Genomic DNA, 27,951 nt, shown 5'->3' with positions numbered 1-27,951 from the left:
TTTCACGGATCGGTGAGTTCGAGCCTCCAGCATCCGCAATCACCGCAAGCGGTTAACTGAGCGCACTGTTGTCGTAGGTGTACAGATACGGTGACTCTTTGGTCGGGCACTTGATGTTCTTCAGAATCGGCCGCCAGCTGGTCGACTTCTTTCCCACGGGCTCGAGCAAGTTGTTCCACAGCGCGGTGCCGGCATACCTGACCGGAAGAAGAGAGGATCAACGACAAGTGGTCAGAATAGTATGTTACTCTCATTTGGTCTACTGGGAGGTTGTTGGGACGGCTGAATATTTTTCGATGCTTAAACATTTTGTTGAAAAGTAGTTTCTTAACGTATAAAATGCAATTTAGGTTGCAGAAAATTGGGAAATATGAAAAAAATATTTCCAAAGTGGTAGGTCGTCAAATCAGTCTTCGAAAGCACATTTCATTGAAGATCATTTCCACCTCGATGGGTTTGTATTGTGGTTCGGAAAACCCACACATCGTCAAAGAGAAGCCAATGCACCCAAAACGAGGGTCTGTTGGGTGCGGATTTTGACTGATTGGTTCTTCGGTGAAATTGAAGCCGAGGACTTGGACGGCATTTGGTTTCAACAGGGCGACGCTACGTGCCATACAGCGACAGCCACAATCAATATTTATGTTATGCGAACAACCGAGAAGCTATTAACAACATTAACACCCAAATTCAAGTTGCCATTGACGAAATAGGAACAGGTATAATCGAAAAAATAGGTCATAAATGTTTTCATTAATAAATGGAAGGAATGAACCTTTCAAATAAATGTTCAAGCATCGCAAAATATTAAGCCGCTTTTATAGCCAAATGAAAAAATGAAAATTAGTCTGGACACCATGTGCAAATCGGAAAGAAAATTCGAACCCTATTTTAATCTAACACAGCCAACCAGCTACTTACGCATTTCCCTTCTGGCTCATGTGGAAGCAGTCGTACGACAGAAGCGAATAGTCAACGGTCTTGCCGTTCATCTTCATCTAGCCGAGCGTGAAAGCGAAAAATAATATTAAATGGCAAGCCCCTTTGAGCGCCGTTCCGAATTACTTGCCGAAATGTTCACCGACCAGGGCTGATAGACGACCGCAAACTCGTCCAATCCGCGAAACTCCTTCGACTCGGCCACGTCCTTCTCCACCTCGATGTACTGGTCCTGTATCCGAGACCACCTTGCAAATTTGTTCAAAAAAATTCATGTTAGTCCCTCTGTTCCCCACGGCACGGAACCCACGGGATCTTACCTTTCGCGCGAAGCATCACTCTGGTTGTAGAGCTTGCCGACCCAGCAGGAACACTCGCCGTGGTGGAGCGACTCACAGGCGAAGGGTTTGCGTTGCAGCATCACCACCTTCTTGACGCTCGGCACCGAGACCACGTTCACGAATGTCCGGGGCAGGTTATCCCGTAGGTAGCGCAACGTGCGCTGCAACCGCAACCGGTGCTTCTGTGGCAGCGTTTCCGGCCGCTGCATGGTGCAGACGAACGAGCAGATGTCGTTGCCACCGATCGCGATCGTCAGCAGCTTCCAGTCGTGCTTCCAGTCGACGCGCCGATCCTGCCGTATGCGCTGCACCAGCGCCCGGGCCATGTACGGAATGTCGTACGAGACGGCCCCGATCTCGGCCATGTTGTATTGGGTGTCCCAGTGGAACGGATAAGCGTCGCCGTACGAGTATCCCACGAGCTGTAAAGGGAACGGAGTCTATCCGGTATAAGCTGTTCCCTGTTCCCAACTGTCCGTTTTCTGGTCAGTATGTCATTTGGATGCCACCGAAGCCCAACCCGCTGGTTTATGTAAGCTCCCTGTGACCTTATTTCCCGCGCGGCGTTCTTCAACTGGCCTCGGTAATGAGACCTCGGTCGGTAATTGTACGAGCCCGAGGTACGCCTCTCGGGTGGAAAAGCAATCAATTTCACCGTTTGAATCCGGCCGCGGGCAGCGGAAAAACGATGCGCACGCACGGCAAATAGCAAAGTTCACGCCAGCTTACGCGGAGGTTCCTGGCCGCGCGCTCCACACTCAATTAGCAGTTACGTGCTTCGTTCGCCGACCCGCCGGGAGCAATGGTCAATTTGCCAGCAACCAGAGGTTAAGGATAATCAATCGTGGGACTTCTTCATGGTTCAAGCGTTACTGGCGTGGTATCTACGTATTCTGGTTTGGCTGGCCGATCGTTGCACAACGATTGATCGGCCTCAGCCCGTGCATTCTAACGGGCCAGATCTCACCGACGCCCGTTTGAGGCTGCGTACTGCGCAACCATAATTGTGCGGACTTCTTTCGAATCCGAAACCGGGTCGCGAGCTCTCGCGCCGAGCCCGAAACATTGAAGAGCCCAATTGACGGCATCTTTTCGCAATCCCGAGCTACCGGGCGGGCGCTGCAATCGCTAAAGAGGACCAAGGACCGGCGGGTAGCAATGTTGCAAGAGGCGCCTTTCGAAAGCCCGCGCCGTGTGCAATTGAAATCAAACAGGTAGCGCCGAAATTACGATGAAAATACTTAAACGGCTAAGGAATCGTGGCGCACGGCACTGCCGATCGTGCCTCGAGTCCGAATGCATCCCTCATCGCAGCGAAGGCCACTGGACCTACCTTCGGATTGAACACCTTCAGTATGTTGGGCAGGGTGGTCACGTTGCGCCAGTTCCACTGGCCACCGATGCTCCACGCCAGCCCGCGGTTCTCCATGTACAGATCGACGAAGCCGGACGCCGCCGCTCCGGTGGCCGCCGTCAGCGAATCGCCCAGCGCGGCCACCACACTGATGTCGCCTGCGAAAGGGGGTCGTCAGCTAGATAAGTCAGGACGCAGCATAAAGATGGATGCTCCACTTACCGGGGCGCAGCTTGTGTACGCTCGAGGGCACCCGTTGGCTGCGGCCCAACGAGACGTTGCAGGGAAATGGCACTTCCGGGGGAATGGTGTCCTGGCGAAAGGGCCCACTCGTTCGCTGACCGGTCCGGCCCACAATGTTGAACATCCACGTGCGAAGAAACCGAAACACGGCCCGCATTCCGGGCCCATCCAGCAGGGTCGTCTGGTCCGTCGGATCAACGCGCCTCCGAGTGCCGGCTCCCGTGGTGGCCGCCGGTGCGTGCACTAGCGACAGGACACACAGCCACAGCGTCGCCAAGGCTCGTCTGCGGCCCACCAACCGGACACTCATTTCACTTCACGCTGGCCTCTGGGCTGTGGGGGCGAAGAGCGAATGAAATAAGCCCTCTCTTCCATCCCAGCCCATGACGGTGACAAAGTTTCCCCAATCACCCCGCAAATGTGTGGGGTTGAGTCACGAGTCATGTGAACGAATTCAGCACGGGGCCAACGTGCCGGATGCCGGATCCGCGACCGAAAAGTCTCACTTAGTCACGGTGGAATTCCTCGGGGAGGGCGAATCGAACCGTGCGTCAGAGATCTGGCCAGATTTTCCCCAACAACGGGTAGCATGTGTCGTGGGATCGTAAGGTACACACCATGAAGTGAGTTTTCCCCAATTCAACAACCCAGTACCCAGTAAGTCCGTAATGTATCTATTGCCCTGTAATCGCATACAGCTGGAGAGTTGGCGCGGGGCCAGCGCTAGCGATTCGAAACTGGTTATGCAAAGCGCTCACCTCCGAAGGAACCGTTGGAACGGCTTGATTGGCCACAAAATTCTTCTCCTGCAAACCGGTTTCGCAGAACATGCGCATAAACGTTTCCTTATGTTACGAAACCGCGAACAACATTCTTGCGGCCATTATGGTGCAATCATGATTTCGCGATAAACACGGCTTGGTGTCTGGTTGATCCGATCTTGGAGCTATAGAATGGATTCGGAATAAATTTGGCCGCAGAAGGTCAGACGGTCAGAAGCCTTTTGAACGCCAATTAATATTCTTAAGCCGCGGGAACCGAAATCATATCGAATCATATCAATAAAACGAATTCAAAATAGCTGCAGCAAAATGACTGAGTGTCTAAAATTTCAAATAATTTTATTAGCATATTGGTCTTCCTTTTTGGCCATTTCGCCTCAGCATCTCTCTTATTTTTTAAGCCACGGACAAGCATTTTCGTTCGGCTCGAAAACGAATCCTACTATTAACCGTGCGCGTGAGGATGCATACAAACATACTCGGGGTGACAATAAATAGGCATTATGCAATGCCTTCAAAATTCATCGCACGCCTGCATGGCCGCCGGTGCCCTTGAAACATTGACCGAATTTGGCAGGCGAAAGAAAACGAAAGCAATTACTTCATCCAAATGAGCAATAAAATATCGCGCATCGAACCCCCAAGTAGCACATTGGAAGAGCATGGAAACGGGCGAAAGCCCTCCGACCGATCGGAAATACCGGTTTCGTAACCACGTGCACCGCGGCCAGCGCCTAAACTACCGATCAATTGGCCCAACGGAGCTCCCGGGAGCCGGTTCCGCTAAGCTGGTGAGAAAATCACTTTCTCACCGACCGGTCCGAGTTCCGCTACTTCGACTGGAAACCAGATTCCGTTCGGCTTCCGCCTTCGAATCGCCACACGTTCGTTTCGGAAAATTGGGGCCTTCTGTTAGCGCCCTCTGCTCTCTGAGGTAACTTTCAAATACATCGAAAACTCCACACGCATTTTCGCCACCGATGCCGGATGCCACGGCTATGCAAAACGGGTGTTGCTGCTGTTCGGCACCGTACCGTGCACCAAGTTCAAGTTCACGGCACGGCCCTATCAACACAATCAGCTGCGGTGGGGCAAGGAAAACGAACCGTTGTGGGGCCCAACCCGTTAACTGTTTGGCGTTCGTTTTTGCAACCAATTACCATTTGTTGTTTCGCCTAATTTACGTCCACCGGACGGGTCGCAATTTTCGGTTCGCTGCCGCGGCCGGTTGGCCGGCAGTAAACAAACCGCGGCTAACGAGCATATTAAAAACGACGTTATGGCGCGCGCTCGCGACAACCAAACATAAACATTAATTTGGCCATTCGTTTGCCTCGCACTTTGGCACTCGAAGCAGCAGCGTGTGCGAAGGGGTTAATAAAAGAGATAAAGCGCCATAAAAGCGATCTAACGGAGGATAAGCGGAAAGAAAAGCCATTCCAAAATGGCCATTTGATTAATTGGCGGTGATCGTCTAACGTGCCGCCCGCTAGCAGCATATTTAAAAAGCTATCGGCTCGGTGAAGACGTTTCCCAATGCGCCTCGGCCGTTTGATGCGTGACACACGCGAGACGATTAAATGATCATTTCCTCTTCACTTGGCGGCGTTCGGGGCAACATGCAAATCATCATCCTGTGCTCAGGGCGATCGCCAAATGATACGGTTGCCGTGGCCGGTGTCCATTGATCTCGCGAAAGAAACACACAACAGAAAACGCTGCACGCTTGATAGAACCCGTCGCAGATCGCAGTCACTGCAAAATGGACCACCTTGACCCAGTGGATGTAACACGCGCCCGCCACGACGGCTCATTACATCTGGCCCTCCCGGGCTGGGTTGATCCGCGGCTATTTGCATCACTGCCGAGTGATAGCAGCGTGTCCTTCGCGATGCAAGCCCCGCAGACTCACCTGGGCCGTGGCGCAAAATGTGTGTCTCCGCCTTCTAATGAAATTTGACAAGGTCCTGGTTACCAGTTGAACGGGTTTTTTTTTCGCCGGCACCGGAGATCGTTCAACCGACCGCCGACTGGGCCAGTAGGGTGCCCGGCTGCGGCTGCAAGCCCATTAATTGAAGCCCGGGCGCATTGAGAACACGTCTTGCCACAAATCATGCGCCCCACACCGTGTCATTGCAACACCTAACGCCGGGCGAACATTCTAGCGAAGTCGGGCCGGGCCATCTGTGGGCCTAGCCGTGCAAAGGATGAGGTTGGTAACCCAATATCTTGATCGCTGCGCTATTGGCACATGAAAACCGCGAAACGAAACGATGAAACGCTCATACGTTTCGGGCACTTAGTGATGGGCTTCCCGAGCCCGAATCGCTGCCGAATGTTAATCTATCTGCTACTGGCTCCTGCGGAGCTCTCCGTCCGACGGTGAAGCAGTGTGAAACTAGGTGAGTGGAGAGCACATTAATCATAGGCGTATGTTTGTGTCAGTGTGGTTCGCTCGCCGAGAGTTTATTCAACATTCGCTTTGCTATGTTGCCGGCCGGTTAACGTGGAAGATCGTAAGAAAAATGGTTTGCAACTAACGATCCTGGGACGTTGCAATGGCAGTAGTTGGTTTGGGGCTGATCGATAAATTGATCATTACGGCGCATTACTACACCTTTCTTAGGTTTATGAAAGGGACAAACAAATAAAACATTTTGCACGCCTATTGTGGCGCACTTGGCGTAGAATCCTTTCGATTGGGCTTTCTCAAAGTAAATAAATTAATTAAACCACACACGGCCACACCGAAGAATCGCCCGATCGCAAACACAGCGCAACAAACAATGGGTCCCGCTCCGCACGCCGGTAACGGCGCCACGGTGGCCGCCGCTACAAGTGGGTCATACGGCGAACCTTATTTATGCGCTATTCACGCGTAACCGTGGCGCAATATGGGAACGTGCCCGGTGCGCATAACACGCGCACTCACCGCACTCGCGCGAGTGCCAAATAAAGTTTATGCGTATGATTCGACTGCCTTAAGCATCGTTAAAATGAAAACGAAACTACAACACGGTTTATGTTGGTGGTTTACGCAACGGTATCAGTGGCAAACCGTGCACCTGATGAATTGAAGATGGCCAGCATAAAGGATTCTTTCACCTGCTTAACTCTCTCTCTCTCTGTAGCCACCGCTTGGTGCCGATTGTCTTATTCCGTATCACGTGACATTGACACTGAGATGTGAGCGCACATTCAAAAAGGCAGCCATCCGGACGGTCGCCCCGTCAGACGTTAATGCTTTCAATGCCTTTTGATGCCCATTAGCATACAATCGTTGATGATCAAGGTGGTGAGAAATTTCTGAAACAGTCTGCCGCATCATTGGCATTGAAAAGGGTTCCTTTCGTAAAAAAGATCAGTGCAGACGCTCGAAAACGAAGCGCTCTTCTTTTTCTGTAATAAACACTTCAAAAACTGCATAACATGGCTTAACTTTCAACTGTTGAGGTTGCTTCATGTTTACATAACCAGGGATTCTTAAGATCCATTTAAAGGAACAACATCCTTTCTCCCCCCGAACGATCACTCAATTATCGGCTTTCGCAAACACAAATCCTTCCTCTTCCGTTGGTGGACTCTGGAGCTCTGGCGTAAGCCAATTCATTTCCGCACTCTCTTCCGACGGCCTTTGTTTGCACTGTCCCGTTGCAAAGGTCTTGTGGCGCTCGCAGAAAACAGAAAAGCAATATTGATGACAAACAAATGCGCCCCGATGAGTAGACGACTCGCAGACCCTACGTTAATATTTGTCAACACACTCATCGCCATCACCACCATCAAGCGCACAACATCCGGAACCGAACGTCACGCCAGTCAGAATGCTTTGAATGGACGGGTTTCGGTTCGGTTCGGAAACGAAAGACATGAACGCTCGCGCCAACGTGAAGCGACGAACCCGCCGGTGTTTCCGAAACGGTGCGTTGTTGACACGATTGCGCAAATTTGGCAATCTAATGACACTCTTTACAATGAGTGAAATGTGACCACGGAGAAGGGAGGCCGACACGGGACGTATCTATTTGCCTAACATTTCGCCTGTTTTTCTTTTGTTTCTTTGCCAGTGATTGTCGTTTCGTATTTTTTTTTGTAACCCCCGATGTGGTTGCCTTCGTTTCGCTTCGCACAACGAACGTCTCACGACGCACGGCACATGATGGTCGAAGAAAAAGGCTGGCTAATAGAAATGAAAGCATTCACGGGCCCTTGTAACGGTTTAGCGACAAAATGCCCATCGGCGGCCAACCGCAAGCAGCCTGGTTGGCTGAACTAATAGGACTCCCGTGGGGCTTGAAGGACATCGCTATTTTGTATCCCGTGTAGCAGCGAAAGCCACCACGTCTTTCGCACAATGGAGGCTGACCACGGCTCGGGTCGATTGTAATCCTAAAATGGTTCCGTGCCACGTACAAAGGATCGTCCAAACAACGCGTGACTTATGCGATCACTCGTTCGGTGGAGCGAACAAAAAATGTGGAATCATCTCGAACCACGTAGGGTATCCGGTTAGCCACCGAAAGCGATCTCAAACAGTGCAACGCGGATATCGAATCAATTTTTTAACTAAAATTTAATACCAATATTGCAGCTGAGATTGCTACACAGTTCGGCCATTTCTTTGCCCATTAGTCGATGGCACATTTAGGTCAGTATCTAAGACACTAAGCAGTCTCTTCACGCGATTTCACAAAAGCCTCACGCGAACCGCACAAAAGTCTCAAAGTTTCGTACCGCAGGCGCCGGTAAGCCGCCACCGGATCGGACCACAAACACCGCCAGAAACAGCTCTCATTAGTCAACCCGCCGAGAGGAGAGCATGTTCGATTCGCTTTCGCCGCCAACGGCCGCCCAGCGTGATGGTTGCGGGTTGCACAAAACGTTTAATAAACAAGCATTACACCAGCTCGATTTAATTTTGATTGATTTCCACGCCTTCCCTGGTGGGTCAAGTGACTCGGAATCTTATCCGCGCAACGCGTAACTAGCGACCTTGGACGCGTTTCACATTGAACTTGAAACGGCGGGCCCCGTCGCCCCGTCGGGGTGAGTAATTTTCACTCGCCATTTCCTTGCCGGCCTGCTCCCGCAAGTGGCATATTTATGCGCCTCGTTACCACTCAACACGCTGCACGCGCAACGGTGTTCCGGCGCGCGCGATGCTTACTTGCGAAGGAATTGGCGCACGTTTTGCACTGCACTGCACCGACGATGCTGGAGGGCAAAGGCAACGACCGACCGACCGACGGCTGCATTGATACGCGTGTATGGTCGGCATCAAGTTTCAAGAGCTACTGAGTGGCCCTACGCCGGGGCTCCAGATCAGATCCCCATCCGATGGAAACTGTAATCGTTCTCTCGTGCCTTCGCTTCCTTCAAGGTAGCGCCGAGCTACCGAGAGTTTCATTGTGGGGCAACGGTGGCCACGGTGGCGCTATGGTGGCGAACGCAATGGCCACGCCAATGTTGCGACGGAGGTTTTTCCTCTCGTTTCAAGAGCAACGCAACGCAGGAAGGAAAAAAGAACGATCGATGCGAAATCAATCACGGTGCCGACTGGTTTAGCCTAGTGGCGAACTCCTGCCGTCAGCTAGGCACCTCGAACGGTCGAGAGTGTCACTTGAGCGAGCTTTCAATCTGGAGCACTTTCAACTGACGGCACGATACTGGCCGACCTTGCAGCCTGACCCAGTACACAGTAGCCAAGCATTTGCAGTTTTGCCAATCAAGATCACGATATCCTTTTCTAAGTCGTATTTGCATACGCTCACGCCCGTCAGCGATAGGCCACTCCCGGGGTGGCCTAAATCGTGACCGCACACGTGCCAAGCCATTGTTGACAGACAATGTGTTCGTCTTGGCCGTGACCGAGGCCCAACCTTCCGGGCTGGGTGTCTATTTCGTGTCAACTCAATCGGATTGAAGACACACCTTGGGTGTTTGCTTAAGAAGTAAGCGCACCATAAGTTCACGGTCAACGGTAGCAAGGCGCTGATTCCGAGATGACACACGCTCGTAGGGCAGATGCGTGGGTACGGAAACTTGATTAAAAGTCCTTCATGTTGCTCGGGACGGATTGTACTGATTGTACTTGCTTGAACTTCAAGCTGATTCTGTTTATGCCCTTCACAGCTGAACTGGTCCAGCAGGTTTGGATCAGGTTTTGGATCATGGTTATTTATATATTTTTGGCGAAAAAAAAAATTTATGACCAAACCAGAATATGGAAGTGGGTCTACGGCACTCAAGGGCACAGAGATGAAATCAAGTTCACGGTAATCCAGACGCCATAATACTTGAATTCGAAAGGGAAACTTACTTTATTTTCAAGGATACTACACTGCACTGAGTCACACCGCAGGGATAATATTCGCAAAAGCTCACTGATCACAGGCCTCTCGTAGTAGTCTCAACCTTCGAAAGAAAGAACACGCTCTGCGATCGCTGAATGCTATCACTTTAGAACGGGTGCTAAAACGTGAAAATCATCTACGATCATGCACCCTACAAGCTCACCAGAACACTGCCCGCTAACGGTGAACTAGTCCTGCAAATATACCCTTCTGCAGTGGCTAGAGCCAGTAATTAGCCAGTGCAGGTTTTTTCTTCAACTTCCATTCAAATGTAGCTGATAAGAATAAAAAATATTAACAAATACCACCGGACTTAGAAGAAATCGTGAACATTGGCCCCAAAAACAACTACCCGGCAATTAGTGTGCGCCCAAGTCGGGCGGCGATTTATGCGATGGTGACCGACGGACGCACATTAGTTTCCTTGTTCATTATCGTTTCGTCGATGAACAAGCCGTATCGGATACAAAACCAATCAGAGGGTGAAGCGAGAACTTTGAATTATTTTTTTTCTGTAGAGAAGGCTCTGACGGAAGAGGATGATAAGTTTTTCGGATGTTTAGCAAGTCATCGCTTAGTTTGAGCGGCAATAATGGTTAATATTCGTCTGTTAATTCGTTAATTAGGCTATTTTTCACACTTGGCCGATGATTGTCGCAGCTTCGGAAGGACCAATCTCGCTCCGCCTAAAGGTATGCAATCGATGAGCATCTGTGTACGGCGAAATATTTCAGCGTTACATTTTCGGGCGGTTATCGTGCGTTTGAATAACTTGAATTTATTCTTCAGAGTCGGTTCAACAGAAATGTAACGCATAGAATTATGAGTAAGTTGAAAAAGAGGCGAAAATATGACATGCTTAAATATACGCTTCTTTTTAAATATGCCTATATTGAACATGGCATTTTATGTAGATGTGTATTTCTATCACTTGACACTCGATTCAATAAACAATACGAGTGCCGGGCATTACGGAAGCGTTCATCGATAGCCTAGTAATCTCCCTTCTGAAATCAAAGCCTCGATAGCCTGTCAAAATCCTGTTGTCAAAAAAATGAGACCACAAAGCACAAAGCTCCTTATGCTCAACATAACAACCATCACCCGCAACTCAGTCCGATTTGCATTGTTCCTGACGGTCGACCACAGTACCGATTGTGGCATTCATCAATAAATATACTCTACCATCATGTACTGTCATATCTTTTTGCTGCTTGGTTATGTGGCTGTAACCTTTGACCATGGGTACACCGGGGAGGATTGGGTGTTGAATGAGTGTTGATTCTAATGGACCCTCACCGACGACGGCAAGCTGACGCATGACAAATCAAACACATCTCCCAGACAACCGCCGCCCCATTGTGGGCCTTGTGGAAAACGGTTGTCCGGGTCACATGGTTTGTCGGATCATCGGAGCCCAAGAGGTGGGCTTTTTATTTTCAATCCTTCCCGGTTCCGGCATGATGGATTTGATGCGTGCATAATACAGAAAAAAACAACGATTCAATAAATAGAAAAACATCCATTCCGCCAGCCTGAAGAAAAATGAGTCTCCCTTTCGCCACGAGCCTGAGCGCGCGCAATTGGTTTCGCGTCAACAGCCTACCACCACCACCATCATCATCATCATCGTCATCAAAATGACTGTTAAATGAAAAATGTGTTCCCCGTATGGCATGGGATCTTCGCCGCCGTTGCAATCATACGCATTCTCCAAGCCGCGGTTTGTGTTTCGGTGGTTTCATAAGCCAAAAAAAGACCCCAACGCCGCCCAGTTTGACCATAATCTCTCGGGACGGAATTAGGAAGGGTTACCCAAGTGACATGTACGTCAGATTTTACGCTTATTTTTGTTTTCGACCATCGGGCTGGCGATCATCATCATCATCATGATGGTGCTCACTTTCACCGGTCATTGTCAGCGAATGGCGATTATCGCGAACCGTACACCGCCATTCAATTCGACCGTTCTTAATAGCCTTTGATCCTTTGGCGTAAACCAATTCCCTTTGGGGCCTTTTGTGCTACTTCCGTGTACAAGAGTTAGGTTGCAACGTGATCACAGGTTAGAAACTATGATAAATCCAAACACTGTAGAAATTTTTTTTAATTTCAATAAAACCTGAACAATGTTTATACATTTTCGAAAAATTTCAAAGAATTGCTAATGGCTTAGCGATATTAGATTTCTATTATTATTCAACTTTCATTTTTCCTCATAAAAATTGTGCAAAGCCCTCCAATAATTATGATAAGCCTATGAATTTTTTATTAAAATTTGTTCGAGTCAATTAATACCGATTTCCTTCAGTGGTTTTACCAGAGCATCCATCAACGGTTTGCCTAATAATGACTCAGACTATCTATGTGACGGCTGCAACCACCACAGCATAAGACCACGGAGGGACCATTTCGATCGCGCACAGTTCCATTCATTCATAAAAGCTTTTCTTTCGCCATCGACCGCGGCGGCACCGACGTTTCCCAGACTAGCTGCGCACGATCTAATGTCGGCATCTCCGTTGACTAAGGAGGAAAGCAGAGAGTTTTTCGCCATCACCGGTGACTTCCGTGGCGCGAATTGTCACTCCATTTTCTATCATCCACCGGCAGTTCACGCCAGGGGGGTCGAGCTGGATGTTTGCATGACGGATATGACTTAAGAGCTGCACTAATTCTCATTGTTCACCACACTAGTTGCGCAATGGGCGCTGGATGGCTCGCGTGATTGCGCACGCGAACTGTACCGCTGTGCCCTAAATTAATTTCGTCGAGGGAGTCGCCTCTACTTTGTCCTATACAAGCCGTTTCGCCGAGCAGATCTCGCTTGTGAATCCCCGCGACAGCGCGAGTGAAAGGTGCGCAGCATCAAACCATCCACCGGCCCGCAGTGATTAGACCCTGAACCCGCCCAAAAAATGATCCTATTAAATACGTTTGATGTTACGAAACAGTAGCTCCGGTCGAGAGGCCTTGTTTCAGGCACGTAAATATTTAAATTCATAATATGATTGATTACGCACCGAGTGAACTCACCGAGGGTTCCGAACCGGTTCACTAAATATTTGAAGGAGTAAGGTAATAATCATCCAGTTTCCAAAAAATGCATCACATGAGACTCATTTCGATGCATACCAACGTGTTGTCGACGTTATTGAATCAAATGATGGTGCAGTTATGATCAGATTAGGTTGTATCCATCAAAGCCTCTTATGCAGAGGGATTGAAACAACCGAGATGGCAGAGCGTGAAAATTGAAACACTTCTGGCCCTAAACGAGCCTCGCGTAACAGTTTGAAGTCGGCAAAAAAGTGCTAACAATGAGCAATTTCTGACGCTTCTTTCCCCTAATGTGCCGTGTCGGAATGATGGCACTGTTAGATAAGCCATTTTAACACACGCTCAATTTGTGTCCTTTCGCGCACCCTCTTAAGATTGTAGCAGTTCCCGCTCGAGCGCAAAATTTAACCGCATCATCGCCGCAAGTCACCTCACGCTGGCTGGCTGGACCCTCTAATAGCCGACCGGCGGAAGATTGAAGCAAAAAGCCCTGCACCGTGACACCACTTGACTCGGCGGAGGCCACACGAAGCCAAGCGATGCAGGCGTGAAGTAGTGCAGCACGAATTACGAGGCTACTTTTTCCGCGATGGTGACGTGCGACCGGAAGATCCGGCCCGGGTCGTCCCGGAGGAAAGCGAAAATCGAAATTAATTCGCAAAGTGAAAAATGTGTGATGTTCAATGCGGCCACTTCTGACACGAGCCGTCGTCGTCACGTTTCTGCGGCGCCCGGAACGAAATGCACAATTATGCAATTATGTTGCAAAAACGGGCTCCGCCAAAAACACAGATCAGCTCAGTCCGAGGCCGTAGCTCATCGGTGGCGCTTGGTACAGGTTGCTCGTTGCTCGATAAACTTGATTATTTTCTTTGTGGCCAGACGGGCCGGCTTCCCATTTTTTATAGCCGCTGTGTGGCCTCCTGTCATGTGTATCTCTTCTCGGTGGCAGGGCCTGGTTGATGCGCCAGATGAGCGAAATTATTCCGAAAGTACCTGTGCCTCGTTTGGTCCGTTCCGGCTACAGTTCTGTGTCACGCAGGCTCTCGTTGCATCATGGTGCCAAAGCGAAAAAAAAGCTCACAACCATCAAAGGAAGGCACCAAGAAAAAAGTCCTCGTGCAGCAATCTGCTCTGCATTCCGTTGCAATGGCCCCGACGCTCCGATGGCGCGTATTTTAATGGATTACATAAAGCCGGCGGACGGAGTCTTTTGTTGCCGCCGTTGTCTTTCGGCGGGTGGTGCACATTGGGCCATATTTGGCCTATCGCCGCCGGGCAGCAGTGCGAATGGATGAAGGAAAGCCCTCGATGACGATGACAACATAAAAACCATATGCAATTGCGACAATTTATGTGATATCTTTACGCCTGCGGAAATAAATTTGGTTGCACTATTTGAACCCCATTAAGAGTACCGTGAGCAACATAAAGAAAACCAGTTACTGGGTTGTTTCCTCAACTTACTTCTCTGTCTATAACTTCATAATTCACCGTAGGTGAAATAATAACTGTGGCAGGTTTTATGAGCTATTTCCGCATTTTTAAGTTGTTTTGATATTTTTGATCCATCCTTTTTTATATTTTAGATTAAGATTTATCAGTTCCTATGCGAAAGGAAATAGGAAGGTTCAGAATAGGTGAATCATTCGTATTGGAAATAGGTTCGAATCCGTTCTAACAAATCTAACAAAACAAAGTAAATTAAAACATTATTTTGCAGGTTCTAGAATTTCTAATTTTTTTATCTCTATCTTTATTTCTATTTTCGTTTCTGTTGTCGTCTTTGGCTTAGCATAATTTCTTATCAATATTCTATTAATATGTCTTTTAGCATGATATTGGGCTATATACACGATACAATTCAATTTACTATCTTCATTTCGTCATTACCTCTCTTTATCGTTGGTGATAAAATAGTTTAATGTTGTCGCTTATAAAATGTTTTTCACAGCTTTTACATTTTATTTACAACCCAGCTTCATGCCCATTACGACCTGATCACTGATCCCCGGGTTCGGAAGTGGTCGTACATCGAATTACTTAACTTCCGAAACACTCCACAGTTCGATACTACCACGAAACTGCCCAAACCCACCGGATTGGCGGTACTTGACAAACGCAAAACGAAAGTACCGCACCGGGCGAGTGGTCCCGAGCGGTAAACGTAAACATGTTCACTTTATTGCCTCTCGATTGACCGGCGAAAGCGGCACGATGGCCCAGCGGGTCCACAAACCATCCGTCTACAATTATCCACCACACCCGAATGTGATCACTCGAACCGTCCAAATCTATCCTGTGGTGGACCTGCGGCAGAAAGACAATCCAAAAAGTCAAGCCTGTGCGGGAAGCCTCTCGATGCCCCAGTCAGCTGACCATCCTGAAGCGTGGCGGTGCGCTTCCAAATCGATTACAGCACTTGCCGCGCGAATGTCTCAGGACGCTAACCAGCCACCCCGGCCAGCCAGCGCTTATTAGCCGATGATGGACTCGGTAAACTTCGACAACCCGCCAAGACAAGGATTACTTTCAGCACGATCTCGGCCAGCCGGCCGAGCGGCAGTTGCATAAGTTCTCTAGCACCGCCCGCGGTTTGTATCTGTATCGCGGGACCATCATAATCGCCCGTGGCCACAAGTCAGTTTGTTCGACCTTTCCCCGACACAACGCACATCTCACACCCGTTCCCGTTCATGCTGACGACCCCAATTGTCGATCGGACTGAAGATCAGATGACGGGTGGTGAGCATAGAAAGCATGGCGAAAAGGAGTGAAGTCAACTCGGCCGTCAGGACCTGCACCGGCACCCGGGGAACTAGTAGTAGTAGCCGTTACCAATCGATCATCGGCACGGATCCCTTCACTTTGTTCGTCATCTTCGGCGGTCAGCGGCCGAGACGAGCATTTCATCTTTCACCGACGACGCCCCGGTTACCCGTTATGCAATAGATTGACTTCTCCCAGGGCCGCCGTTTCGACTCGGCCACTCGTTATGCTTCGATTACACTGACGATCGCAAATGGTATCACACGCTGGCGTTTATATCACTAAGCCACTAAGCCACCGGGTGCCGGGGAACTGGGCCTCCAAATCTGATCCCATTTTGAACGCCCAACGGTTCGGACAATTTCCGCCAACACAGGACTGCACCCCGCGGGAGACGGAGAAACTGGAGGACGGAGGCTGTGGCGACTTCGTCAAACCAGTGATTTCCGTCGAACATGTTTTTGGGGAACCGACTCCGGACGAGAAAGAGAGTGACGCGGGTTTCGCTTTCGTTGGACCGCGCGTTTGACCCACGATTTGGTTACTGGGACAAGTGATCCAGTTCCCTGTGGTTGATGAATGTGGTGAGGACCACTTTCGAAATGCAGCGACCGGACGCCGTACGAACGACGTTAAAATTGTAGCCATCGGCTCTGAGGGGGCCCTGCTCCGGCTTCACCGGATCCCGGGGTTCCGGGCGGGAAGTGTAGTGGCCTTCGCGATCATCATCAGCCGAGCCGAGAGAGAGAGACAGAGTGCGCGCATGGTTTACATAATTACTCTCCGGTGTTCTGCTTTTACAACATTAAGTCATCGCCGGCAGGTTGACCATGTCAAAATGTTTCGTTCAAACACAATGCAACGCATGCCACCGGCGGCCACCGGACATTAAAACGGCTTAACGATCCCATTACCAGTGCAGTGAGCTGCATTTTTATTAACTCCAAAAAATTACATTTAAGCAACTGAAAGAAAACCAAGTCAAACCAAGCGCATAGAGAAGATTTTTTTTAAATGTTGTAAATATTACAAACAAAAAAGTTAAACCACCAAAAATAATGGAAACACTGCAAAACTAATGCGAAAGAAATGAAATGAAAAGTTTAAGTGCAACACACAATTGATAATTAACTTTTGGTTCAAACTAATCGATGTTATGCAAGAAGTGAAAGTGAAAGTAAAATAATAGCAAAATAGGAACACAGAAAATAGAACAGAAATAAATAAAGTCAAACAGCCACACAAGTAAACTTCGTAGATGGACAATAAAAACCGAATCAAACACTGCAATTTGCACGGTAATTAAAGAGGTGCCGCAAAGGTCACCGATAGGATGAAAGGCACACAACACAACTTTCAAACAGTAGTGGGAAAACGTGTAACACGCTCCCCTACAACTGTCCTGTCCAAAAATGACGGCAGATTAACCTGCCCGTCATAACTCTCTGTGATCGGAGCGCTTGTAAATGTCAATTACGTATCGCCATATCAATGCGATCGGAGCGTAAATAACTCAGCCGGTCCCGAGAGCCACCGATGGAACGAAGACTGACAGACCTTTCGACGGAACGGATGGTTCGCGGTCACGTCAGTGGAAAATGTCGACAACAGTCCCGGCCAGCCGTTCTTCGAAAACCCATCCCCCAATTATGCAACGGCACAGAAGAAGAATCGCCCTTTCGAGCCAGAAATAAATCCCCAAAAGGAGACCCGGGAGCCTCGTCCCCAATTTTCCACGGCGAACTGCGGGATTTTCGATTTTTCGTGAAACTCCCCGGTTACGTGACACGGCAGCAGTGGGTTAGCGTGCGATCGACAACAAAAGCACATCGTACGCACAAGGGAAACAAAATTAAAGCAAATTCTCCACGCACTGCTGGCGGTGTATGATGTGTCCAAAAGCCAACAACCCAACGCCCGATTCAGACCCCATCCCTGGTCTCCGGCCAGGAGTTCGGTGGCCTTCCCGGGAGCCCTGACTTGCCCTGATTCGCTACCATCCACCGAAGTGAAAGAGGCCTCCCGCTCCCGCGAAGTCAGGCTGCTGCGGATTCGCCTTCCGGAAGAGTCCGGCGAAGTTCACGCCGCCGAGTCGCTCCTACCAGTCGACGAAGATAAGCTCCACCTGAGCGCTCGGGCCTGATCTGTGGCCGCCGACGACGACGACGGCGTATAAAAGAGATTGTCCGGACCGGCATTGCCATCAGTGATCGCAGTGCGGTGTGCCCGTGCAGAGCCCAGCATCTTGTGAGAGTCGCTGCCATTTCCACGACCTGCGCCACGTGTATCAATCCCAATCGAAAGGAAAAAGTGTGTGCAGTTTGATTGCCCCAGGTCTCCACCCGAAACCCCAAAAAGAAACGAAAACAAACGGAAATGAATCGATTCAGTGTGGTAAGTGTGGTAACGGTGCAAGCCAACAGTGGAAAAATTGGAAATAAAATGAAAACGCAAGGACCCACGAATGGATGGCAGTGTGCAAACGGGGTTGGAATTTGGCAACTGTGGTCCCCATCGAATCGGGGCCACCGGAACCGGAACGGTCGAATGTGTTGACCGGCGACCAAGGCCGGAGGACAGTGAAAGTGACCGACGCTCGTGAAAGGTGCCACCGTAACAAGGACCACTGATTCCCTTTTTGCGACGCCAGTTTCAAATGACGCAAGAAACCGCGGGCCGTTTTATTATTGTACAAACGGTGGTAATTGCAGACGCGGAGAGAGAGAGAGAGAGATGATGGTAGCCCCCAGTCGCGGCTAATGTGCGGCATCCTAATGTGGCCACGGCACGGGTGCCGTTAAAACGATCGAACCCGGGCCACAGCTGACGCTACTCGAAAGGCTACCGGCTTCCGGCGAATGACGCAGCGAGGCGAAATTACGGATCGAACGTCGGATCGTACTTGCGATGTCGTTCGGACAGACGAAATCGATTAATGAACCGGGAATGAATTTGAACGTAAAAGAGAAAATGCCCGATCGGTTATGTGAGGCAGCTTTGCGAAAAAAGCAAATGTTAATACCTTTCTTTTTGTCAAATGTCAATCGGACCATAACCAGGGGCTTAAATGCCTTTGATTTGAGGCTTTCATTTGTGGACTCGACGATGACCATGGAGTACACAGCACATATCGTCGCCAGGTTTGAGTATCAACTTGACGCCTCCTCGAACGACTCGAGATCACTTCCTCAAAACGCCTCCACGCTCTCCGCCGGAGCAATGTTGCACCGCCCCTTCTTTGGACCATCATTGCATCATCTCTTGGAGGGCTTTTTTGCAATTGCAAACCTTTCGCGGCACATCCGCCCTGTATATCTTGATTCCGGCCCGGAGTGCTTATCCAAATCCAGTCCTCTTTTGGAGCCTCTTTTTTTCACTCCACCCCGGCTTGCGTCACGCTGCGTGTCCAGCTATCTGGTGGATGGCCAGAGGCCATCAAACAGACCCCCATTGCACCTTTCACCGGTTCACTCGGAGTGATCGCCCTTCAAGATCACCACTTTCGACTGACGCCGGTGTGATGGGGCTCGCTAAATTATTAACCTAATGTTGATGATGATGCGAGCCCCGGAGCGACCTTATGGTCCGATGTTGTGCCGCAGCGAACGGCAACCAGAGCACCACTTGCGGTCGGACGACTGTGATTAATCTTGATTTAAAAAAACCGTACGCCAACTCATCTTCGCCGCTCCGGAGCGATGTACTTAGCGGTGTATGAACGCTTTTTCTGGCCATGGCCCTTGTCTGCCCCGGGGAGAAAGCAGTTTGGTCACCCTCGCTGCCTTCCCATCGAAGTCCCAGTTAGTCCCCGTGCGAAGGTGACGTAAGTCTGGGTCTCGTTGCTAAGGCTGCCCTCGGGACACGCGGGATAAGCTGGATAGGACATGGGCGTGGGTTCCGGACCGGGTTTCGCCGGGTTTCGGACCGGTTATTCGCCGGCGGCGAGAATTTCACTTTCCATAAATCCGACTCCGAAAGTACTCGCACCGCTCGCGTAATAGTTTCCCGTTTACTGACTGGCTGGGAGCTGATAGAGTTGCAGTTGAAGAAAATAAAGGTCCACCGCGTAATAAAGGACCCGGCAATGAATAGCGTTTCGAATGGGAAGTTGATAAAAAAACCCACAAGTGACCTAACACCACTCAGCCAGGAAGGTTATGTTTGGACTTTCGGGTCCACAAATGAGCATTTCTTTCGCCGGGAACGATGAAGCCTTCATTACGCCATACGATGACGCCGAAAAAAGCCCCATTCCAGCGATCAGAGATTAACCGTTTCTTGGGGCCGTTCTCATCCTGCAGGTGCTCCTGGTGCTATCGGCCACTGCTACGCTCGTTTGCGCCGAGCCACCGGTCTTGAGCGGTGGCTACTCCTACTCCGGCGGCGGCGGTGGTGGTCACGGCCATGGCCACGGGGGCGGCGGCTATGATGACGGGGGCTACATCTCCGTCAGCCCGGGCCATCAGTCTTCGGAAGGACTTCACGTCGACCACAGTCTGCTGCACAAGGTGAAGGAAGCGCTGCTGGAGCACGAGAACTCCGGTTCGCACGGTGGCGGCGGCGGTGGCTACTCGGGCCACGGATCCGTCTCAGCCTCCTACCCCTCGAGCTCGTACGGACCACCGTCGCCGGTCTACGGTGTCCCGTCCTACTCCGGCCACGGATACGGCAAAGCCACCGGCATCGAGCTCGGACACGTTCAGCAGGGCATTCAGGTGGCCGAATACTACAAGGCATCCTCGCACGGACCTTCGTCATCTTACTCGGCTCCATCCTATTCTTCTCACTCTTCTTTCACCCCTTCGCACGGCTACTCGTCCGGAGGATCATCATCCTACTCATCGTCCTACTCAGCTCCATCTGTCTCATCTCACTACTCAGCTCCATCTGTCTCATCTCACTACTCGGCTCCATCTGTCTCATCTCACTACTCAGCTCCATCCGTTTCATCTCACTATTCAGCCCCATCCGTTTCATCTCACTACTCAGCTCCATCCTCGTCGTACGGTGTCCCGTCCGTCTCTTCCAGCTACGGAGCTCCATCCTCCAGTTACGGAGCACCCTCAGTGTCGTCACACTACTCCGCACCATCCGCACACTACTCGGCCCCATCGGTCTCGTCGTCCTACTCCAGCTACTCGGCTCCATCCTTCTCGTCTCACTCGGGCGGTTCCTACGCTCACTCGTCCGGCCCCTCGTTTGCCGCGATTCCTTCGTCCTCGTACGGAGTTCCATCGTTCGGCGGCGGCGGCGGTGGCTCTTCCAGCTACCACCACCACCGACCATCGCACGGTCCGAGCCTACACTCGCTCTCCTCCTACCGCCCACCGTCCTCCTCGTACGGACCGCCGCCGCGCCCGGTCTACGGGGTACCGCACCATCACTGAGGCTGGGAAGACTGGGAAGGCAGGGTGTGATATTCTCTAAGTCAAGTTCAGTGCACTTCCACCGCGTTCCGGAGTGTAGGCACCGCGGTCACCGCCCGCTATATTCTCAGTTTGTCGTTGTTTGTACAAAATAAAAAGAAACGATCCTTATTTTAAAATTACCGAACCGAAGTGGGCTTTCCTTTCGCATCCTTTAGATCAGCCGTTAAAGTACGTCCTAATGTAGGGGTTGTGGGCCGTGGGACACCGGAACTCTTCGAACAGTTCACGCAGGGCCGTGGTCTTGTGGCGCACCGGCTCGAGCATGTTGTTCCACAGCCCGTTCGCCGAGACCGCGTGGCCCTTTTGGCTCAGGTGGACACAATCGATCGCCATGATCGATAGGTCCGGCTTACCGTCGCGCCGATAGAACACCGAGGCGTCCCGATAGAACGGCTGGTAGACGACGGTAAACTCATCGCTGTGGAACTCGGGCCGGTGGCTAACGCGCTCCATGATCTGTACGAAACGACGCTCCAGCTGACGGTAGAGGTTCCGCCTCGCGGAGTACTTCGGACCGTACAGACAGGAACATTCGATCGGACGGACGAACTGGCACGTCAGCGGGGCCTGCACCTTGTCGATCGAGAACGATAGGTTGATAAGTGGCGAGGGCACCAGATTCACCAGCGTTCTGTAGGAGGAGAGGTGGACGTTATGAAGTCAAGAATTAGAGCCACCACATGTCTGGTATACCTTGGCATGGCTTTCTTGAGGTAGTGCAGCGTGGTCAGGAGATACTTTTCCTGGTCCCGGTTGATCCACTCCGTCGCGTTCGTTTGGTAGCACACGTCCGAGCAGAAGTCATTGCCGCCGATCATCAGTGTGAGCAGCTTCCAGTGTTTCTTCCAGTTGACGCTACGAAACGGAGGGAACGGCGAACACTATCGATGCATTCCAGATTCCCAAACCCCAACCAGTCTTACCGTGGGTCCGACTTCATGCGCTCGACCAGCGATGCCGCATTGTACGGCATGTCGCTCGTGGTCGCAATGATTTCCGCCACATTAAACTGCGACGGTAGATGCACGTTGTAAGAGTCCGCAAACGAGTACCTGTGGGCAAGAAACGTTTTTCCGAAACAGTCAAACGAGATCCACGCGGGAAACCCTGGCAAGTACTGGCGCCCTGGCTTACCCGAACAACTGTGGGTTGAACTCTTTCAGGATGTTCGGCAACGTCAGGTACGACCGCCAGTTACCCTGGCCCCCGATACACCACGACAGGCCCCGATTGTCGATCAGTAACTCCCAGACCTGGCGTGAGTTGGCTCCCGTGGCGCTGGTCAGCGAATCACCTAGAGCCGCCACCACATCGAAATCACCGGGCTTCAGCCGGTGGACACTGGACGGTGGTGGTGAACTCCGGAACCCCCGGACGTCACACGGAAAGGGAACGCTGGGTGGAACGCGTGCCTGCAGCGCCACCCCTTCGTCCCGCATCCCCGTCGGTCCGAGCAGTCGGTTGTAGACCTCGCGAATGCCACGGTACATCATGCGCACCGGTTCCGATGCATCGAGCCGGCTGGTGACGATGTGATTTTCGTACTCCTGCGTCCCCGTCAGGTTCTTCAGGATGTTGCCCCGCTCACGGCTGATGCGGTTCGGTTGTCGCGGCCCGAACGGCATGGGAAGGGTTGCATCGACCACGAGGCCACACAAAGCTAGCCCCAACAGCAGGAGCGACTCTTTGGTTCGTAACATTTTGCACACCCTTTTGGCGGAAGCCGATTCTCCACTGCGATCGTGCTGTCACCTGCCAAAGGAAGAGTGAAAGAGTGAGTACCGTATTTTTTCGTGTATAACGCGCACCTTTTCCCCCATTTTTTTAGCACTAAAGTCTGGGTGCCCGTTATACAAGGGGAGTAAAAATGTTGTCTCCTCTAAACATAGAAATGTGCCCTTTTAGGTACATATTTTATGGTATTATTGAATAAATTATAAAATGAAACATTTGTTAGGAATACAATTATCCATACAATATTGTCTTTTATCTTAAGTCAAATAAGTACCGGGAATTGGTGATTTAAAAAAAATGCTTTATTTGATTTTCGATTTTTTTAGATTTCGATTTAGCTACATATGTCACTCACTTATGTTGAAAATTTCGGCTATTTTTAAAGCTCAGTTAATTTTTTACAACTTTTTTGCGTGAAAGAGTTTTGTCTCATTCTCATTCACGATTTCTGCCTTCTCCTAAATAAATTGACCACGAAGCGGTAATTTGAGTTTTGGAAACAAGAAAAAGCCATAGGGGGCCAGATTTGGTCAATACTTTTTGAATATTTTGGTTGCAAGTAATATTCGTTATTGACCGTTCTATCCTTTGGCAACAACTCATGTGGCACCACGACCCTATAATTGAAGAAAAATGTAAAAGAAACTGTTCACATTCGACCAAACTTTGCTTTTCGACGTTTACATCTTCTCGGCCCTCTGAGAAATTTTTGAACCACCGATTAGCACTGTTTTTGGTCTTAATAGCTTCACCATTAGCCACAGTCAACATTTCGTATGCATCCGCGCTCTTTATTTCATTTTCTTCACAAAATTTGATAAAGATTCCTTGCCATCCATTTTTTGGAAGAGAAAAAAATCGGCGATGGGCCACGACACGAGCACAGTGAAACAGCTTAAGTGATAATTTAAAATGGCCGAACTTTTCACAATAAGTCACTGACATGTGTAGCTATCTAACGCTATAAAATAATCGAAAATCGAATAAAGCTTTTTTTTTAATCACAAATTTCCGGATACTTTATTGTCACAATCTACCTCTTCAGAGAGTCACAATGAGGAGTACATTGAACAGCAATTAGAGAATATAAATTTGTCAGACAGCAGTGAATCTAATTATTACGAAATATAAAATACTAGTATGTCTTTTGCAATGTATACGCATTTTATCTTTAGTCTACTTTAGAATATTAATAGAATATTTAGAATAATACATTATTATCATTAGGTATTTGTTGGATATCACATATCTGAAAAATGTATAATAAAAAACTTTTTTTCCAATTTCTTTCCCTGAAAATATGGGTGCGCGTTATACATGGAAAAATACGGTAATCCATTTGGGAACCCTTGGTTGAAATATTTAGCACAAATTTTTGGGAAAACGTTTCGTACGTGATGCGCATGTCGTTATGCGATGGCGAAATTCCGATACACCTTCGTGTGGTGTGGTGAGAAGTGCAGCTGCACTTCGCCCACGGCAAGCCAGGCGAAAGTGCGGACGTGCATGCAATTGATACTTTTTGTACATCGATGCCGAGTTGGTGATACTCTGGCCTTGATTGATTCCGGTCGGGGCTTTTGTGGGTTAGTTTTCAATATTGCTAACCCCTTGGTTGACGTTATTCGATTTGGAAATTGGATAGGGAATTTCAATTCAAAATGAAGGTTACAATTTAAACTAAAGAGCCAGAAGCTTGCGATTACAGCACATCAGCCCACATGTTTGAGGTAGTTTATCAACGCCTCCGCAATCGCCCAAATTTATCTGCCTGAGCTTAGTCCGCAAAACAACCGATCGATACGGAGCCAAATCTAATTTACCATCAACGGCCAACGGCGGATTCCGAATTCGATGCTCGCCGCCGCACGCATGCAGCATAATCGATTGCACCGCTCGCCCGACCACTTACAGAACCCCTGCCACCTGCAACCGTGGGCGCGACTTTTATTGACCACTTCATCGGCCACTTCAAACGCGCACTTTCGTGTGGGATATTCATTTCCAAACCCAGGACACTTGGCAAACACTATCTCGCGTTTAATTAAATTAATGCCACAAAAACAGCGCTAATCGCTCGGAGCCGCGAGCCGAGCCAAGCCGAGCCGAACGAAATAATTAACGCAGTCAGCATTAATCAAAGCTCAGCGGACCACATACGCGCCGGGAATGGGAGACCAGCTTTCACTGCAGGAGCCACCCTATTGGGACCGATTGGCTGCATTATGCTGAACCGACGTTTATTTACAGTGCTCCTGTTAATGAATCCACCAACCCGGACGGGGTCCCGGATTTTCGGCGAGCCACCACAGAGCATTAGAATACACACGCGGTGGCGCAGGGCATTAAATTTTAGCGATTTAGAACACATACACAGGGCCCTCTCCACGGTTCTTACAGGGTGGCGGTACCATTTGTTGGAAAGGATAGCAAACAAAGCCCCAGCCCTGCGATCCGCCCAAACCACAAACGAGCGAAGTTTCGGTGGCCGGCGGTAGGCACTTACCCGTGTGCGTCGTTGATGTCCAGCACGGAATTCCTCTCGAACGGAACTACCTGTTTTGTTTTTTTTTCAAGCCCTCATCCTATCCTGTCGGGCGTGCACCGGGAACTGGCGTACCAATCGATATCGTAATGCAACTAAATACTTCATACTCTGTAGCCCGTCGTCCACCCCAGTCGTCACCAAGAGCGTCACCGACTTACGCCCTCCCAAGGGTGCGTTACTTAAGCCGCCAGACGGCTGTATTTGGGGACGCGCCGTGTATACCAAGCACGCCCGAAGCATCGTCATCGACGTCGCGGCCAAATGGTTCGCAATTTTTGGGCACAGAATCTATTCCCCGCGCAGGAAAGGACCTCTCGGTCAATTATCCTTCGCGTTCAATGTCGCCGACGACGGTGCACTTGAAATCATCCGTTTGCCGTGACGCGAATCGGCCGTTAGGCGCCTCAGCGATCGCTGATGGTTTCATTGTCAGCTCGTCGATAAATCGTTCAATCGCGTCCAAACGGCCAGTGTCAAACCCAAACCGTTTGGCGCACGGCACCGAAGTGCACACGGTTATGCAACAAACAAAAGCAGGTTTGCGGTGACATGCTCCCTCCCCACTCCCAACCATAACCGGGCGACCACATGGAAGCATTGATGATTGTTTCATGACCACGTGCCGTGGTTGGGCTTTCCGGTCGCTTACGCGGTCCCCGGAGCGTTACTCCGATTGGCGGCGGTTGATGAAACACTCTGACCAGCCAGGTGTGTGAGGTGAATAAAATATCTTAATTATGCAGCCGACAGTGCAAACGATGGCCAAGCGTAAAAGTTTAAACAAATTCAATAAATCAAACACTAATACAAAACCGCTGCAGTGCTCAGCAATTAGCGATCAATGATCGTCAATCGTATTTTCTTTCGCTGCATTTGAATAATAAAATAATAATTCTTTCGGTCATCACGTTAATGAGTGAGTAAAAGTAAACAAACTATTAAATTTAAACGCAGAAAGTGTGGCCAATCCGACGTCACTAGCCACACACGAAAAGTCACCGTTTCGCTCGATCATTCGTTCTATTTTTGTGTTACTTTACAAAGCGGAAGCACTTAAGCAGTATATGAAACCTTAAAATAAATGACATTGATCCCTGGGTTACGATTGTAGCATCCGGTCAGCTAGAGGGTCCTAGAAACATTTGCGATGCACAACGGTCGGGCCGCACTCGTCGTACTCCTGCTTCGAGATCCACATCGACTGGAAGGTGGACAGCGAGGCCAGGATGGATCCGCCGATCCACACGGAGTACTTGCGCTCCGGCGGCGCGATGATCTTGATCTTGATCGTTCCCGGGGCGACCGACGTGATTTCCTTCTGCATGCGATCAGCAATACCTACAAAATTTGCGATACATTAATGTGCCAGAATGAAACAAATTATGGCGATTGATTCTTACCTGGGTACATGGTAGTACCTCCGGACAGGACGATGTTGGCGTACAGATCCTTGCGAATATCAACATCACAGCGCATAATCGCATTGTAGACGGTCTCGTGGACACCTGCCGTTTCCATACCCAGGAACGAGGGCTGGAACAGGGCCTCCGGAGCACGGAAGCGCTCGTTGCCGACGGTGACGACCTGACCATCGGGCAGTTCATACGACTTTTCCAGGGAGGTCGAAGAGGCGGCCGTTGCCATTTCCTGCTCAAAGTCCAGCGCAACGTAGCACAGCTTCTCCTTGATGTCACGGACGATTTCCCGTTCTGCGGTGGTAGTGAACGAGTAACCGCGCTCGGTCATGATCTTCATAAGGTAGTCGGTCAGATCGCGACCAGCCATATCGAGACGAAGAATAGCGTGAGGCAGCGCATAGCCTTCGAAGATCGGGACCGTGTGAGAGACACCATCACCAGAGTCCGACACAATCCCAGTGGTACGACCGGAAGCGTACAGGGACAACACAGCCTGGATGGCCACGTACATGGCCGGTGCGTTGAAGGTCTCGAACATAATCTGTGCCATGCGTTCTCGGTTCGCTTTCGGGTTTAGCGGGGCCTCAGTCAACAGGATCGGATGCTCTTCCGGAGCCACACGCAGCTCATTGTAGAACGTGTGGTGCCAGATCTTCTCCATATCGTCCCAGTTGGTGATGATGCCATGCTCGATCGGGTACTTCAGCGTGAGGATACCACGCTTCGACTGAGCTTCGTCACCGACGTACGAATCCTTCTGGCCCATACCGACCATCACACCCTGATGACGCGGACGGCCGACAATGGACGGGAAGACGGCACGCGGTGCATCATCGCCGGCGAATCCGGCCTTGCACATTCCGGAGCCATTATCCACGACCAGTGCTCCCGCATCGTCGTCATACATTTTGTGGCAGGGTTTTGCGTTCGCACTAGATCACTTGGTCACTTCACCAATCGATCGACCGATCCGACCACCGT

General features: G+C 50.1%; 4 protein-coding genes across 4 annotated transcripts in view; 1 reads left to right on the top strand and 3 right to left on the bottom strand.

Moving 5' to 3' along the window:
* Nucleotides 1-52: 52 nt before the first annotated feature.
* On the bottom strand, nt 53-3,187 carry LOC131215085 (phospholipase B1, membrane-associated-like). Its single transcript, XM_058209460.1, has 6 exons — nt 2,857-3,187; nt 2,614-2,792; nt 1,260-1,702; nt 1,070-1,187; nt 922-998; nt 53-197 (listed from the first exon to the last, which is right to left on the bottom strand). Exons 1-6 carry the CDS (start codon nt 3,185-3,187, stop codon nt 53-55), a joined length of 1,293 nt encoding a protein of 430 aa, XP_058065443.1.
* Nucleotides 3,188-18,217: 15,030 nt separating this feature from the next.
* LOC131216631 (prisilkin-39-like) lies at nt 18,218-21,228 on the top strand. The gene is made up of 2 exons (XM_058211173.1): nt 18,218-18,235; nt 20,143-21,228. The coding sequence occupies exons 1-2, from the start codon at nt 18,218-18,220 to the stop codon at nt 21,226-21,228; spliced, it is 1,104 nt and encodes a 367-aa protein (XP_058067156.1).
* A 198-nt stretch (nt 21,229-21,426) lies between these two features.
* On the bottom strand, nt 21,427-22,895 carry LOC131215084 (phospholipase B1, membrane-associated-like). The gene is made up of 4 exons (XM_058209459.1): nt 22,405-22,895; nt 22,194-22,322; nt 21,964-22,125; nt 21,427-21,901 (listed from the first exon to the last, which is right to left on the bottom strand). Exons 1-4 carry the CDS (start codon nt 22,893-22,895, stop codon nt 21,427-21,429), a joined length of 1,257 nt encoding a protein of 418 aa, XP_058065442.1.
* Nucleotides 22,896-26,575: 3,680 nt separating this feature from the next.
* The window catches only part of LOC131216311 (actin, muscle-type A2-like), a 1,390-nt gene continuing 14 nt past the window's right edge, over nt 26,576-27,951 (bottom strand). Inside the window, exons 1-2 of the mRNA XM_058210764.1 lie at nt 26,953-27,951; nt 26,576-26,890 (exon numbers count right to left, since the gene is read on the bottom strand). The exon at nt 26,953-27,951 is cut by the window's right edge and continues 14 nt beyond it. Of these exons, the coding sequence (XP_058066747.1) occupies nt 26,685-26,890; nt 26,953-27,877 (1,131 nt within the window). The 5' untranslated portion in view covers nt 27,878-27,951 and the 3' untranslated portion in view covers nt 26,576-26,684. The remainder of the gene's footprint in view (nt 26,891-26,952) is intronic.

Source organism: Anopheles bellator, chromosome 1, assembly GCF_943735745.2.
Source record: "Anopheles bellator chromosome 1, idAnoBellAS_SP24_06.2, whole genome shotgun sequence".
Taxonomy (NCBI): Eukaryota; Metazoa; Arthropoda; class Insecta; order Diptera; family Culicidae; genus Anopheles; species Anopheles bellator.
The sequence above is the reverse complement of the archived record's forward strand: the minus strand, read 5'-3'. Positions and strand labels throughout refer to the sequence as shown.

What these genes read in the sequence shown, in the direction of transcription:
- LOC131215085 (XM_058209460.1), bottom strand. Translation starts at nt 3,187, where the DNA reads ATGAGTGTCCGGTTGGTGGGCCGCAGACGAGCCTTGGCGACGCTGTGG. An exon ending in AGTGATGCTTCGCGCGAAAG is followed by an intron (nt 1,188 to 1,259) that starts GTAAGATCCCGT and finishes CAAATTTGCAAG; the next exon opens with GTGGTCTCGGATACAGGACC. An exon ending in CCTGGTCGGTGAACATTTCG is followed by an intron (nt 999 to 1,069) that starts GCAAGTAATTCG and finishes ACGCTCGGCTAG; the next exon opens with ATGAAGATGAACGGCAAGAC.
- LOC131215084 (XM_058209459.1), bottom strand. Translation starts at nt 22,895, where the DNA reads ATGCCGTTCGGGCCGCGACAACCGAACCGCATCAGCCGTGAGCGGGGC. An exon ending in CGCATGAAGTCGGACCCACG is followed by an intron (nt 22,126 to 22,193) that starts GTAAGACTGGTT and finishes TCCGTTTCGTAG; the next exon opens with CGTCAACTGGAAGAAACACT. An exon ending in CTCAAGAAAGCCATGCCAAG is followed by an intron (nt 21,902 to 21,963) that starts GTATACCAGACA and finishes CTCCTCCTACAG; the next exon opens with AACGCTGGTGAATCTGGTGC.